At 39.5% G+C, this 15,993-nt stretch overlaps 1 protein-coding gene across 1 annotated transcript in view; it reads right to left on the reverse strand.

Moving 5' to 3' along the window:
• Positions 1 to 5,730: 5,730 nt before the first annotated feature.
• Positions 5,731 to 15,993, reverse strand: part of tprg1 (tumor protein p63 regulated 1) — a 33,038-nt gene continuing 22,775 nt past the window's right edge. Inside the window, exons 5-6 of the mRNA XM_032572917.1 lie at positions 12,855 to 13,005; positions 5,731 to 6,825 (exon numbers count right to left, since the gene is read on the reverse strand). Of these exons, the coding sequence (XP_032428808.1) occupies positions 6,631 to 6,825; positions 12,855 to 13,005 (346 nt within the window). The 3' untranslated portion in view covers positions 5,731 to 6,630. The remainder of the gene's footprint in view (positions 6,826 to 12,854; positions 13,006 to 15,993) is intronic.

Below are 15,993 nucleotides of genomic sequence, written 5' to 3' on the forward strand. Positions count from 1 at the left end.
AGGTTAACCAAGTGGAGCTTCATCCATACATCAGCTCATTAAAAAAGTGGTTTAATGTTTTATTTTCCAGATCTCTCAATGACTTTCAACATTTCATTAAGTTCTTTCATTTAGCTTGTCAGTTTGTTTCAAACTCAGTATCTTATTCGGATTAGAAATAGGATTTCCCCTCCATTAAAGCTATGCTAATTGGAGACTTATTTGTTTGAACGTGACATTTTAGACTACAGTTCATTTTAAGATCGCTAAAATTAAATCAGTGGCTTATTCCAGATTTTTATTTTAGAGTGATTTCTCCATTTATTTATACCCGCTTTATCATCCTTTTCTGCGATGACGTTGCGTTTTGCGGTCACGTCGTGGTCGCCGTCCTTGACACTCTGCGGCAATCGCGCTTTTATGTCTCGTCTCAGCCGCCAGTTCTCAACTGTCATGTAAATCTTAAAGAGCAACGCAGAGCTCTGACTCGGTTGTTCTACCTCCGGGGCTAAACATAATGATCTAGAAAAAAAAAAGAAGAAGAAAAAAAAAAAAAAGAAAAGAAAAAAGATCATGCGAGGACAAAGGGTAAATCGCTCTCAGTAACACGCCCTCCTGTATCCTGCACGCACATCTGAACTGGTGCTGGTTCCTATTCATCCCGAACTGTGGCGTCGAAAAGAAAGCAGCGGCGCACAGGCGAGGCCACATGCGTCGTCTCCCTCCTGCACTCGCAGCAGAACGATAAAGTCGTGGTGATTGCAGAGTAAAACTTAAAGAGAGAGAGAGAGAGAAAAAAAGAAGGTCCAAGCGGTTTCCATGGAAACAAAATAAAAGCACACGCTCTAGCACAGCTGTTGTCGGGTGAGAAACTTCATGAGCATCCATTTATCTGCCTGCTGATCCTGTTTTCTGATCACCTTTTCCACCTTAAAAGAGCAGAAACACGAATGAGGCGCTTCGCTCCGGGCCAGAGCCGCTCCGTCAGGCAGCAGAGACACGTCCTCGTTCTGGGAGGAAACGCGTTAACCCTTTCCGACCCTCAGGTCACGGTGATACGTGAAACCAAAGGGGGTCGAACCCGGCCTTATAATTTACCTTGAAGAATTACAGCTGCACAGACTGCTGGGTAACCTCCTGCTTCACCTCGTCTTCTGACAGTCGGAACATTTTTGGTTCATTTTCTGTTTCTGGTCATCTCAACGCGACTGTTGAGATATAAGCACACAAGGGCGAGTTTAGGGAGACAAGTTTCCATTGTGAGATCATTGAAATAAAGGATTAGCTACGCTGATTGTAACACAGTTTGGTAGGTGATGCGTTTCTGTTCTCCAGGCCTGAATATTCAGGGTCACATAAAGATAGTTACAAAATCGGCCTTCTGTCACCAGGACTAAAGGACGAATGTCTCCGCAAGATCTAACGGAGCTCATTCATTCATTTGTCTTTCGTTGCATTGATTACTGGAACAGTGTCCTCACAGGTTTCCCTAACAAAAGTCAAACCTTCAGCTGCAGCTGATCCAAACGCTGCTGCTGGTGTTCTGACTAAAACCAGGAAGTTAGAGCACATCACCCAGTTCGAAAGTCACTGGCTCCCTGTAGCTCAGAAAATAAACTTTAAAATACTGCTGTTGGTTTATAAATCCTTCAATTGTTTATCACCAAAATACTTTAAAGATCTGCTGTTGTCATAGCAACCTTCCAGACCCCTCAGATCCTCTGGTTCTGCTCTGCATCCCCAGAACCAAACATGGAGAAGCAGCATTTAGCATCTATGCACCATAAATCTGAAACAAACTTCCAGAAAACTGCAAAACAGCCGAAACACTGGCTTTCTTTAAAATCCACCTGTTTAGAGTTGCCTTTGATTCATAAAAACTGGAACTTTGATCGACATTTGATGTGTATCAGCTTAACGATTTTGATTTTAGGTCCAACAACTTTTTTCCTTTCTCTTTCAGTCTCCTATTTGCCTGTCATTTCAGTTTTTAAAAAATACATAGTAGGAGTTTCACACGTAAAAAACCCCAACATTTTAAACAGCTGCCGATCTCAACACCAGAATAAAATTCACCCAAATTGATCACCTTGCAAAAACACTCAAGTACTACACCTGAGACTCTTCAGGGCTCAGTTGGCACAATGAAAATGTTCAGATTCATGACAGTTACAGTGAGACAGAACGAGTTCGGCTTGTTTGAAACAGTTGGCAGCAGGATTCATTTTCATCAGGAACAGGAGAGCAAGACTTAAAGGTGCAACCAGGTCAAACCACAAGAGCTTCAGAGGGGTTTCCCTTTGGGCAGATGAGACCAAGGTGTCAAATGTATCTGACCATAATGTCAGCAAAACACAACTGTCTTTGTACGGAGGGGGAAGGGTGGTGATTTGGGCTCGTCTTCTAGCCACAAACACTGGGTGAAGATTTATAGAGAAAATATTTCGTCAAACTTTTTATTAAAAACCTGGTTTTTCCCTCCCGAATATGAACTACATAAAAATACATGACTGAAACCGTGATTGAGATTTTTGTCAACTAATGAAAATGAGATGAAGTATTGGTAAAATTCAGTCAGATCGTACTCACGTAGCCGCCGGGTCTCATCTTTGGACCTAAAGGGGAACAATCTATTTATAATTCATAGATTATGAATTATAAATAAACCCGCTGAATTACACCATGTTGTTTTAAACATGCCAAACCCATAGGGGGCAGTGTAGGGCATAGTTAAAACCTGTCAGCCAATCAATATCCTTCAAAACAATCACAGCTTCCTGTTAGGAATGAAATAAGAAGCCAGGGGGCTCGTTTTTGTGGACAGGGATAAGTTAAAATACTTTTATGTGCTTTCTTTGAATATAAAAATAAAAATAACTCGAGTCATTGTTGATTGGGAATTGTGTCAAAGCAAGTATTGATGTTGGCAGCATTATGCCTCCATATTGGGGGGGGGATAGCCGGTGTAAAACAGCTGACCCCCACGTATTAGAGCAGTTGGACTTGTAAAGAATAGGGGTGCACTGATTGCATTTTTCGGGCCGATCGCCGATTACTGATCTTTTAAAAACCTTAACCTGCCGATTCCGGTTTTGGCCGATACCAAATTTTTTTTGTCAGAAATGTTGCTGAATATAGCAAGAAAGTTGTTGAGTTGGCAACAGTGGGGTCACTATTGTTAATTGTAAACGTGCAGACATGACCTGGTCTGCCACTCAAACCTTTCTCACCGGAGAGCAATAGAGGACAGTGGTTGATTATTACACATAAGATCGGCTTCATATGTAAAAATCGTCCGATCTCCGATCTCTTAAAATTAAGAAAATCTGCACCAATAAATCGGCTGGCCGATAAATCAGTGCATCCCTAGTAAAGAACAAGTAAAATGCGTCTGCACAAATGTAAAATTCAGCTCTGACATCAGTCATTTTTCCATTGCATACCCAAATAATAAAGGTCACATATGTGACGTCAGGACCACACCGATTGTAATGAGCTGACCTCTAAAAATCTCCATCTTTGATGTACAAACACAAGCAAGAAAAATTCTCAAAACTCCATTTTTTTAAAATCAAAAGTTTTTAGTATTATCAAGAGTTTATATTTGTGTTACATTGAACATTTTCCAGATATCGGGCTGCAAGTGGAAAGGTGAACCTCGAGTCTACAGGATGTTGTCGATGCACGTCTTACGCCTTATTTTCTAACCTTTTCAGAAAAAGACAGTTATAAACTAAGTTTTTTGACGTAACATCAATATGTGCTTATGCACAGTCACATTCAAAACTTCGGAGCAGGACCGAAACGGAGACAGGAGAGTGGAATTATGATGCCAGACATTTATTAATGAATAGGGAAAACTTAGAAAATTGATAACGAGGACCGCGGAGGGAGAGCGGGGGATGGAACGAGTGGTGATTAATGAATCTGGAGAGTTAAATATACAGAGGAGGGTGGAAATGACAAAAGAACCAGTTACAAGTAACTGACTGCAACTGGGGGAAGCGAGCCAATGAGGAGATGACAAAAACTAAGATGGAACCAGAAGGAAGCCTAAACAACAGAAAATACTAAATGTAACTAAATAAATCCAACATTTAAATTAAGGACTAAACCACAAAACTAACAAGAGAATAGGAGGGGAAAAAATCTAAATGCAAAAGAAAAAAAGAAAAAACTTAAAATGAGAAATAATTAAACTGACAAAGGGAAAAACTAGGATAAGGGAAAATAAGGAAAAGAAATCAGTAGGAATAAAGTCCATAATGATAATTGATCACAACAAAGAAAGGATTTTCCTTGACGATGGAAGAATATTTTCTCTATAAGAAATATATACACTTACTATTTTTGATAATTGCTCAATATGTTGTTAGAATCTTGTCTTTACTGCATTATATATTCTTCCAAACTTCATTTTTTATGTATTTTAATACTTTATTAATAGTTTGTGTGTACCTACACGCCTCAATTCCCCGTCACTTCGCTTCTGCTACACCTGGGTTTCTGCTCTACTTCAGTCAAATCTGTAGCTAATTTAGAAGACTAAATACCATTTTGATCCTGTCTACAGTTTGATTACAGCTATGGCTTTTGAATCTTTCAAACATCGTCGTGTTTGTATGCCGCAGACATGCCTCGTCGCTGCGCGGCCGTGAATTCATGATGAGCTGCGGCCTTGTGTGGGTGGCATGGCAGAGTGGTGAAGACTGCCGAGAAGATCGACAAGACTCTGCAAAACATCCACGAACCCCGAGTCAGGAGGCAAGTGTAGGACTTCTAGAATAAATATTTCCCACACTGGCTGTATATACAGGTTTAATTGTTCTCTCAGTGCCGACTGTCAATATAAAAATAGGTTTTCTGCAGGATTATTTTTCATCTGTAGACAGGTAGGGTTGGGTGATATGGACTTAAAATTTTTATCGCAGTGTTTTGTGCTATTGTGACGATAAACGTGACAATAAGAACCATTTGTTGCTTCTTTTTTAGGCGCCTGTAGAGCTGCGACTGAGCGACACTTGTAGCTCCACAAACACGACATTCTCATTTGCAATACGCTTCTTTAGGACACCAGTCATAAAATAAAATAAAAAAACAGAGTGTGATTTGCATCACTAAAATGCAGACAGTAAGAGCATTTAATCTTATTTCCAAACGTATCGATACACTTTTACTGAACTGAAAATGGAGAAGAATAGTAAAAACAACAATCCCGACAGTTTAAGGAGTCATTAAACATAATTAGTTGGAATTTATCGCAACAAGAAATCAAAAATAGTCCCATGACTAGAAATCGATCCCGATTAATGATAAACGAAATGACAAATGACAGGTACATCTTCAAAAATTAGAATAACGTAAAGTTAAACTTGTTTTTATACGTGTGTCTGTAAGTAGCATGAACTGCATAGTTGTATGATTGACTTCTTGAAGTTGGGTCTCTGAGGGACAGAAGATGAATATTGGCTCCAAGAACTAAAGTGAGGCACAAAACATCTTCTCATAGAAAAATATATATTTTCTAAACGGGCTTCTGAAAAGTATGTTCAATCTTTGCAGACTCGGTACCTGGTTGGGGCTCCTTTTGCATGAATTACTGCATCAATGCGGCGTGGGACGGAGGACATCAGTCTGAAACGATACTGAACAGAACACAAGGAGGCTGTGTGTGTGTTTCACCATGAAACAAGCAAATAATTATGACCATTCTGCATTAGGACCAGAGAACAATGAAAATAATGCACGGCATGTTGCTGTAAAATTATTTATTTGGATACATTCCCGATCCCAGCTCCATCACTTTACTCCCAAGTGCATTTTGTCATTAGAGTATATAATAACAATCAAAAACACGTGTAGAAGCCAAAGAAAAATGATTCGGCTTCAACTCATTTCCACAAACCACAAAATATTAATCAGATCGGAAATCATTTTGTATTCGCTAAATTCTTCATGAACACCGCTTTGAATTATTTGGTTGCCTTGTAAAGACTTAATCTGCTCTTCCACTGTAGAAATCAACAAACGCAGGCTGGAATGTTAAGATAAACCAGCTGTAACCCAAGAAATAAAAATGATTAACAACAAAAAAAAGGCAGAATGTTCTTCTGTAAAGAACACAAAAGAGGGAAACCGATTCTTATGAGGAAATAAACCAAACAAGGCATAAAAAAAAAATCATGAGCACCAAGATGCAAACTCATGAAACTAAGGGAAATTCCTCAACTGTATGCACTGCAAAAATACACAGAGAATGATAAAAACTAAGCTGACAAATGAGCCCCTATGCTCCAGTGACTCTCTAAGGGGCCAAATGGCATGGGGAATGAGCTCCTAACAGAAAAACCGGGGGAGGAAGAAAAGAGTCTCGTTGCGAAAGAGTTGAATTACCATATCGCTGGGGAGCAAAGGGAGCGGGGGGGAAAAAGCTGCTTTAAGCCAGAAAGGAAAGGAGAACCGCTCTGAAACCGGGAATATTTCTGAGAATCACAAGGCAGTGAATGAAGAGCGGCGGGGACTGAACATTCAGTAGAAGCAAACAAAAACAAATCTTTGACCCGCTTTTGGAAGGTTTCCATTAACTTTTGAGATTTCAAAAAAAAAAAAATCAGAGAAAACATCCCAAACATCGAAAAAGTTACACCAAGTTTAAAATCCGAGGTTTCCTCGGGCCATGCAGTAGCCCAGTTTGTTCTGGTTTCCGAGGAAGGACATGGCGCCCACGTACGCCTCGATGTAGATTGGCTGCTGCAGGACCAGGACTCCGTTGGCTTTCCCAGGAATCGGCTTTCTGACGTGGGCTCTCTCAGCTGCATCCTTGAGCCTCTCGGAAAAAGTCTGTATCTGAGGAAAGATCAGAAATGTCAACACAGAGAAAGCCTTGCTCTCTGACAGAGAAAGCAACATTTTAAATGCATCCAATGAAGTGGTGAAGGTTCTGGTGGGCCAAAACAAGAACACTCATGTATTCATCCATGCGGAAACGCCTAAACATGTTGTGCAACAATAGATTTGGCTATGAATAACTAATAAATACCAAAACATTTATTAAAATTTTTTATTTAGATCAAAATGACCAAATTGGGGCACCACTTATGATGGCATATTAGTGCCACTGTAAATAGGGAAAAAAAGGAATAACCTTCAGACAAAAACTCAAATTCTGAGATCAGAATTATTTTTAAACTCAGATTTTTTTTTTCTAGAAAATTAATCTCAGAATTTATGAGCTTAATAAAATATACTTCTTTTTTTCTGACTATCATGGCCCTTGCATGCCATCCTACATCACTTGATTATCAGGGAAAGCCAAAAAGTTTGAAGTCTCCATTATTGTTTATGAATATCTGCATAATGGTTTGTTGCTGAACAGCAATGAACTCCTCTTGAAAATAGGAAATACTTCATTCAATAAACACACTAATTAAAATGAAAAGTAAAGTGAAAATTTTACTGACAACTAATAAAACTACAAAAAATCAAATAGCACAAGAGAATAAATAGGAATAAAATCAATGACAAAGTAGTTCCTTTAAATATACCGTGGAATTGTGTTTGCAGGAACAAAGAACCGCGTTGTCGATGCAACAGCGTCCCAGATTTTTGGCCGTAAAGATGTTACTGGATACACAAACAGCAACAGATGGCAACAGGGTTCTCGAAGGTTCCACCAACTCACATTAAGACTTTCTAAGACCATTATGAATGAAATTTAAGACCGATATCACAAGAGAAATGTATAAACTTTGTTCAGTCAACTGGCGCTAAATTTGAACTTACCCAAGACAGAAGCAATAAAAAGATAGCTAGCGAGGCTAGCGGTGAGTTAGCGGTAGCCCCAACCGCCTCTAGTCATGGAACTCAAACCTTTGGCTGACAGAAAAGTGCAGCGAGAAAAAAAATACATAGAATATAAGGGATTAAATAGTCCTGTCGAGACAAAATTCAAGACCTGTGATTAATGTATTAAAATCCAGCTGACATTTTTAAAATGAATTTAAGATATTTCAATGCCTTGATTTTTTTTTTGATACATGAATGTAAAACTTTTTCTATAATGTCACAAACACACTGAGAAGCTCCTTCTTACTTGGAAGTGTGAATAAAAATAGGTCAAGGCACGGCATTCTGGGATTTAGAGTTTTTACCAGTATAGTATTTTCTACATGTCATTCAGTTCTTGTTTTCCAGACATAACTGAACGCAACAGATAAAACACCGGGTTACAAAAAATATTTGTTGGACGTTGTCTTTGTTTTTTTTCAGCTGAATTTGGACTATTTTCACTTCTGGATCGAAAAATTACATCCATTTTTCGCCGTCAGGTTTTTATTCTAATTTTATTTAGAGAAATACAATCTTCTGATTAAATTGGTTACGTTTTTGTGACATTATCAATTTATTTCCGTTCATATTTATCATCCAATAAAGGTTTTAGTAAAACAAAAAAAAGTTTTCCCAACAGTGTATTTAAAATGTTACAAACTTGGATTTCTGTAAATTGAATAATAACCACTGATAAGGCTAAGTAGTAAATGTGAATTGAACATTGCGTCTTCATTGTGTAAAATTCTCCGTCTCTTTTCTGTCCTGATGGAGTCTCTCCTCCTGCTCATCACTCATTGATCCTCAGGAAACCGATCCAGATGTGAGAACAAGTCGTGCATTTTGATGCTGATGTTGCTCCATAGTTCATAAAGTTGACCTGATTGAGCAAAACCAGTGTGACTTTTGGATTCAGCTAATTAAAAATTACCCTAAAACAGTTGAAAAACCTCAGACAATTTTTTGTCTATTGACCAGTGTGATGGATGGAGACGAGTGATGCACATCAGTAAAATTAAAGCAGTCCATTCCAGTGTTAAGGATCTACCAGTTCTCACACACAGGGATGTAGATCCCCTGGATTCCTGATTAATTACATTCTTTATTTTAGGGCAATAATATGAAATGATTTCAAAAATTGAGACAAAATACAGAGTTTACAAGATAAACTTCTGTTTATCTTGTTTAGAGGACCAGTGCAGTTTACCGCTTCTATATCCATTATTAGGAAACTGTTTTGAGGGACTCTCGTATGTCAACATACATCTATGTCCTAACCATAAAGTGCTGCCAAGCATAACTGTAATTTCTGCCTCAGCGGGGTAATTAAATCCTTTCCTCACAGCAGTAGCAGCATATTTACCTTGGTGCTACACAGGAGCTGAGTTACACCCAGTAACTATGTTGACCTCCCAGAAAACACACCTGTACGCTACGGCATGAAGAAATGAAGTCAGAGTGTTGAATCACAGCTTTTCACTGGAGATTGTTTCAGTCAGTGGCAGAGTTTACAGTCAGGCATATTACAATGTGCCATATGCTACTTTCATTATATATATATATATATATATATATATATATAAGTTGAAAAACAGTTTATAAGTTGAAACTACCACTATATTGTGACAGTATGTTATGAGAGAGATAATCTGAAAACAAAAAACAAACAAACAAAAAAAAAATCCAAAACAAACAGCTCCTTTACCTTCTCCCGGTGCAAACTAGAAACAGCCAATCAGATTCAGGAGGCGGACCTTAGCGCTGTCAATCATCATCCATGTTGCCCCTTGCTCTCTGTTTGGGCTGCAGCTAGCAGAGCCTGTCAATGTTCAGGCTAGTTAGCAGAGCCACTGATGTTGGCAGATAAACGGTTTTCCTGATACGGTAAGTCGTTTCTCCACCATTAGCATATTTAGCAGCGTGTAAACAAGGATCACTGACAGCGCTAAGACCCGCCTCCTGGCTCTGATTGGGTTTTATTTCTTCAGATAGAAATAGCAGCTCAGGAAGGAGCTGGATTTTTTTCACATATTTGTCTCACGTCACACTGTCAAGGTATGGCAATAGCTTTAACAAATATGTAAAAAACATTAAAAAAAAAAAAACCTACACACTGCAGCTTTAAGGATGTTCCCACTTTGGCAGCCACTTGAAATGTTTGCGTTCCTATCTATGGCAACTACCCTAAGGCACTGCATTTAATGTAAAATTCTCCAATTGACACGAAAACGTCAGATTTTAGTTAATGCTAGCGCACAGTTATGAACCAAGGGGGGGGGGGGGGGGGGGGGGGGGAAAGAGACTCTCAAATAAAATAAACAAAGGTGAAAGTAAAAACAAACATGATGTTGTTTGGCACACTATTTAATCTGTCCATAACTCATACTGTGGCGGCACACACACACTAATGATCAGGTTCAGACATGTGGAGGTAAAGGATCTTTAGCCTCAGGGAGAAAAAGTTTTAGTTTTAGTCCGACTTAAACTGTTTATTGTATCGTTTCTAGAAGCAGCCTCACCTCATTTACAGTTTTCTAAAGCATCTTGTTGCAGAGGATCCGTTTCTGTTTAAATAAACCTTTTTTTTTTTTTTTTTTTAACCAAAGACGGGATCAAATTCCTGATTGCAACATCACTGATGACACCTTTTAAAAAGGAGGTTGAGTAACGTTCAGCAATTTCCCTTTTAAATTCCACACCTCGAGGTGTGAAGATGCACCGTCTTATCAGATCTAAACTCGGCAACAACTCGTTGTGAAACTACATTCGTTTCAAAAACGACTGAACGCCTTTGAACAAAAAGATCTTCTCAAATTCATGAAAGAGCGCTTTTAAAAACCAGCAGCTAGAGAACAGAAAGCTGAAAAAAAAAAAAAAAAAAAAGCTTTGATGCAATATTTCACAAACCGGATGGTGAATCACGCATCCAGACTGACTCAGACTCGGAACAAAAGAGTGGACGATTCTAGGTACTGTGGTTTGTTAAAAAGCCCCCCTGCATCCCCCCAGTGGGGCAGGAAGGCGACATGACCTCCCGCTGTAACATACACAGTTTGACCTCCACATGCGCCGTGATGTAAGGTTGATCGATATGCAACATTTTACCAACCGATATTTGTCAGTCCCTTGTGACGCTTGGACTTTTTTTTGTGTGTGGACGGAACAATGGCCAAAAAAATGTAGGAATTAGTGGTCAAAAACCACAAAGTCGCCCATTTGAGATGACCTTGGTTTTAAACGGGATAGGAAAGGTAAACCGCAGGATGTAAACAGAGCGGTTTTAGCAAAGGACTCAAACATGACGAGATTACACGAGCGCTACGTGTTATGTTGGCTATGCTAGGCAATCACCAGCAGAGATATGGAAAAATATGTGAAGGACGTCCTCAGACTCGCACAGCGAACCTTCGCTGGAAATGTCTCGCAAATCAAAGTGCATGAAAAACTTTTCCCACTGACGTCACAAATGGCAAGAGAGTTAATTATCTGTACCTGCCGGCCACAAGCGTGCCTTCTGAACTCTACGGAAGCAGATCAGGGTCACTGACAAATTCTCACTTTTTTCTCAAAACTGTTTATGCACCATAGTCTTAAAACAGAGCCTGCGTCATTATTTATTTGTGACTCAGCGAATAATATGTGATGTTTATGTTTTTTCCCTATTTCTCATTTTGTTTGTTGCATCTTTTTACTGTGGACCTACTTGTGTGTCTGGAATATTTTGCACTTTTTAAATGTGAATTTCATTTTGTATGCCTGCTATTTTGAACATCATTTTAAAGACGCAGCTCGAACAAAAATGTCTCATAATTTCAGATGATGATGATGATGATGATGATGATTTGGACGAGCTTTCAGTGTGAATAATGTGCAGGTTTACAAATTTCACAACAAGGAGGAAGCAGTCGTGTAAGTTTCATTATTTTCCTGTCCGTATAAAGAGTTACGGTGGTAATCATTACTTTGACAGTCACATTTTTAAACCAAAATAATATATATATGTGAAAATAAAAATGTAGCTCAGTAGAAGAAACTGAAACTCAGTTTCTTGCATTTTATGTTTGAATACAAGAATAATGCAAGAATAATTTATACAGGCTAGAAAATCACTAGTGGTGCAAATGCTGGTTGTTATTTGTTAATATAAGGGGACAAATTTTGGTTAATGTATGCTTTACTAATGTCACTACTTAAACTCGCACTGAATCCAGGTTTCAATTGATAAAGAGAGCTAGGAGTGTTTATCAATTCACAGTTTTGAGGCAACCGATCAAAAGCTAACTGCGCTAACAGATCGACTCTAAAGATGGAGGACAGAATGGAGAAGAAACGACGACTAGTTAGAGGTGTAATGAGATCAAGTCTGATGGAGACGCCAAATATTTCTCATCAAAGTTTGTCTTGAAAACAACCACTACTCAATAAAAACTTGAAATCTCTGAAACTCCAAACAAATTAGTTTTCTTGTATTTTGCCTTCAGCACCAACTTGTTAGATTAGATCATGCAGCTCGTTCCTGGATCCAGGTGTGTGTGTGTGCGGGGTGGGGGTGTGTGTGTGTGTGTGTGTGTGTCAGTTCTCAGAGCTGAAGATGATCAGTTCCAAATAAATCGTCTTTGATGCTCCTTTTCCAGTTAGTCATTTCTCTGTTCTGACTCACTCCACCGCACCATCAAACATGGAGATGTCAGAACAACACCTACACCTGGGTTAGAGAAAGGCAGCTGGAAGCAAAACGCAACTGAAGCCTCAATGTGTCGGGTTTTCTATTTCACTATGAAAATCACTAAATTGGGAAGGATTGATAGGAATGTATCTTTTTTTCTTTATAGAATAAATCCTAAGGCAGAGAGTGCGTCTGCGGATTATTCCAAGAACTCCAGAAGAACATTGTTCTATTCTGAGAACAGGATTGTTGTAACAAGCTAAATTCCTTGAAGCACCAGTACATGGGTTCTGTGATGAGAAAAAAAGAAGAACCGCGTCTCTCTCACGGCGTCAGCGTTTTCTAATAATTAGAAAAGCAAAAATGCCATCAGTCCACCTACGTCACAGAGAGCAGCCAAGGTGTCGATGTTCCTCACAGGGTGGTGAGTGAACGTGGTGAAGGGGAAGTCGTTGGCAAAGGGGTTCCACCTGGAACTGAACGAGGGTTCCCTCAGCCGGTCCCAGAAGATGCGCACTCCATCCCCGTCTCTCCTGAAAAAAAACCCAAAAACACACAGAAGCGGTTTTTTTGTGTGTTTTTTTCCCCGTCAGGATTGGTGACACTTGGCCCACGCGACAGCCTCTCAGCTTCCTGTCACAGCCGACTCGTGGCCCTGAACGTGCATCTTGTTTTTGTTTTGCTTCGGGAGCCACGCGCAATCTGTCAATCTCTCCCTGGCTTAAGACAGACACCCAGAGGATCTGAAGGAAAGATGTTTGGGTTTTTGTTTCCTGGACAAGAAATTATGTGAAAAGAACAACGCTGCCTAAGATATAAAAGAGCTTTCACTGCTGCTTCCAGCGCTGTGTAGGCTTATAGTTAGACATGAAAATTTATAGAAAATCACAATGAGATTCCCACAGTAGGACACCCATAACCAGAAACACCACAGTCTTATTGTATCGCAGTATTTTCACAAAATATATCACACATTTAGAACAGGATCCAACTGCATTTGAAAGAGAAGGAACAAATATTTTTACTGCTGCCAAAATATGTATTATAATTATAGTTATGTCAGCTATAAAATTTTAACACAGCAGAAGCTGTGGGTTCAAAGTAAGGTTGATTTTTCCCCCCCCTTTCTTAAACATGTTCTGTCCATCAGTGTAGCAATCAGAATTGTTGTCTAAGTGCTAAGAGCAGATTTACTTTCATAAATGGAGCATTGCAGCTTTTGCTATATTTTTCCACGTGATATACAAATACATAGATTTAAGGCTTGATTAGAAATTGCTTTAGGCTTATATCAATGCAACTGAGACCGAAAAGAAAGGAAGAGAGGTGTGGCAGAAAGAATAGAAGACAGGAGGAAGGAAGGATGCAGAGAATACAAGAAAGTGGCCTAGAAGTCGGCTTCTACACCTGCAGAAAGAGAGAGAAAAAATACAACTGAGAAAGCACAGTAACACAAAACATGCGCATATATAACAAAGACATCACGGGAAAATACACGGTACTAATTAATACAAGATGGTTTTAGAGACAACCACAGCCCAAGACTGTATCAGAAGCGGCCTTGGACCCAGACGCCCAGGAGTCAAGGACACACTGACCCTCAACCAGACCCAAAACAAGGAGAGGTGGTTCTCTTCATTCCAAGATGGAAGCCAGCAGACCATCCAAGCCCCCCACAGCTACAGTCCAAGGGCCTGCGTGAGTAGTGGTGCGGTGGAGCAGGTGGAGGGACAGACTGGGGAATACTGCACATCAAGAAAAAATGTTTCTCAGTGAGGATTTCAAACCGAACAACAACAATCTTGGAATAACTACTTTCAACGTTTTTTTGCCAAATGAATATCAGTAAAGAACATCAGGTTTTAAAAAAAATGTTGCTGATAAGGAGAGTCCTTTGGTGTGGTGACATTTAGTGGGACGTTTGGACCATGTGTATGGTTTATTGGTTTAATACAGCACCATTCATGAGCATCTGACATCAGACAAGCTTCTTTTCCAACGGTGGATTGAAAGCGTCATCAGTACCAACCTAAGAAGAAACATTTTTATTCCAAAGTTAACTCAAACCAGGGTTGTGGGAGCTGTGCCACCTCTGCTTAACATGTACCTAACAACACGTTAGGCGTCACGCTGGGCAAAATGAAAACTACATTCCCATTGAGAATGAATTGTATATGCATGTGTTCCAATTCAATGCATCCTTTGAATAAACTTACGATGTAAAGTCAAAGCAGCAATTACACAAGAATGTAATTCCTGTGTCACCGTATCATACCTGCACACCCACACATGTATGCATCACCAGATAAGTAAAGTGATCTGTTTTCTGAGTGAATACTTAATGCAGACAATCTTATGTATGCCAGGCTTAGCGGTAAGCTAAAGTGCACTCATAGCCTCGTCATTCTTCTGCTCCTCTTTCTTCAGTTAGCTTTAAAGTAAATACTGCAATACAAATGAAAAAGCCCCAGGGTCATATCTTTTCTCAGCTTAATGAAAACCTCAGGAGACCGGAGTGAAAACACACCCCGACCATTCAAAGATCTCATCTTCGAAATGATGTGGGTGCTGACCTACATGCCTGTAAGATCCCTGCAAATCTCTACATACTGTACGCCCGTCAAACGTGATCTGGGGATCTAAGCGTGCAAGACCTGAAATGAATGCAAGTTTTTCTTGGCCGCCCCTCAAGTTGCGGTGGGTCACAGAAAGTTTCAAACAGCCTCCTACATATTGTCAAAGCAATGCTACTTGAAATAAATGAGGACAAAAATGAAATAATCACTGGAAGTTTGAAAAATGTAAAAAAAAATAAAGAGGTGTGAGGAGGTTTGCCATTTTAGGACACCGCTCTTCTGCAGTCTTTGCCCCTACCTGGCCCCTCCTAAAAAAATATCTAGACATGCCCCTGTTGACAGAGTCTGCTGATAAAGACACATGAACAAGCTGGCTGACAACCATCTGAAACAAAGCAAAGAAGGAGCATTTGTTGTACGATAAAATAAGTAGCAAAGTGACAAATTAAAATGATTTGTAATCACGGTAAGAAGAACTGGCTAACGTTAGTCGCTAACAATTCTAAAGTTCCCATCTTATTAATGTCAAGCTCTAACGTAGATTAAGACAAGCATGAATATTACAAAAGAAAAATATGAACCTTTCATTGCATATAACCCTTTCTTGTGACCTGAATACATTGTTTGAAGTCCAGCAAAAACAAGTCTTTTGTTTAAAACAAATTCTCATCATGAGAGTATAACAACCTCTTCAAATTAGATCAAAACTGGCTATAAAAAAATCCCCATCTTGGAGCTCCAGCATCATTTATCCCCAACAAACTATTAAAGTTGTTGCTAACCAAATGAGTATTTGGAGGTTGAAATGTCCAGACGTCTCCCTCTGCCAGCGCACAGAGCCCCCCGCTCCCCAGCCCTTCAAGGAGACACGTGTCAACACTGACTTATGAAAAGATACATCCACTAATGAGAAAACCAATCCAAGGGCGGAGAGCTGAGCCGCAG

Source organism: Xiphophorus hellerii, chromosome 9 (assembly GCF_003331165.1).
Source record: "Xiphophorus hellerii strain 12219 chromosome 9, Xiphophorus_hellerii-4.1, whole genome shotgun sequence".
Taxonomy (NCBI): domain Eukaryota; kingdom Metazoa; phylum Chordata; class Actinopteri; order Cyprinodontiformes; family Poeciliidae; genus Xiphophorus; species Xiphophorus hellerii.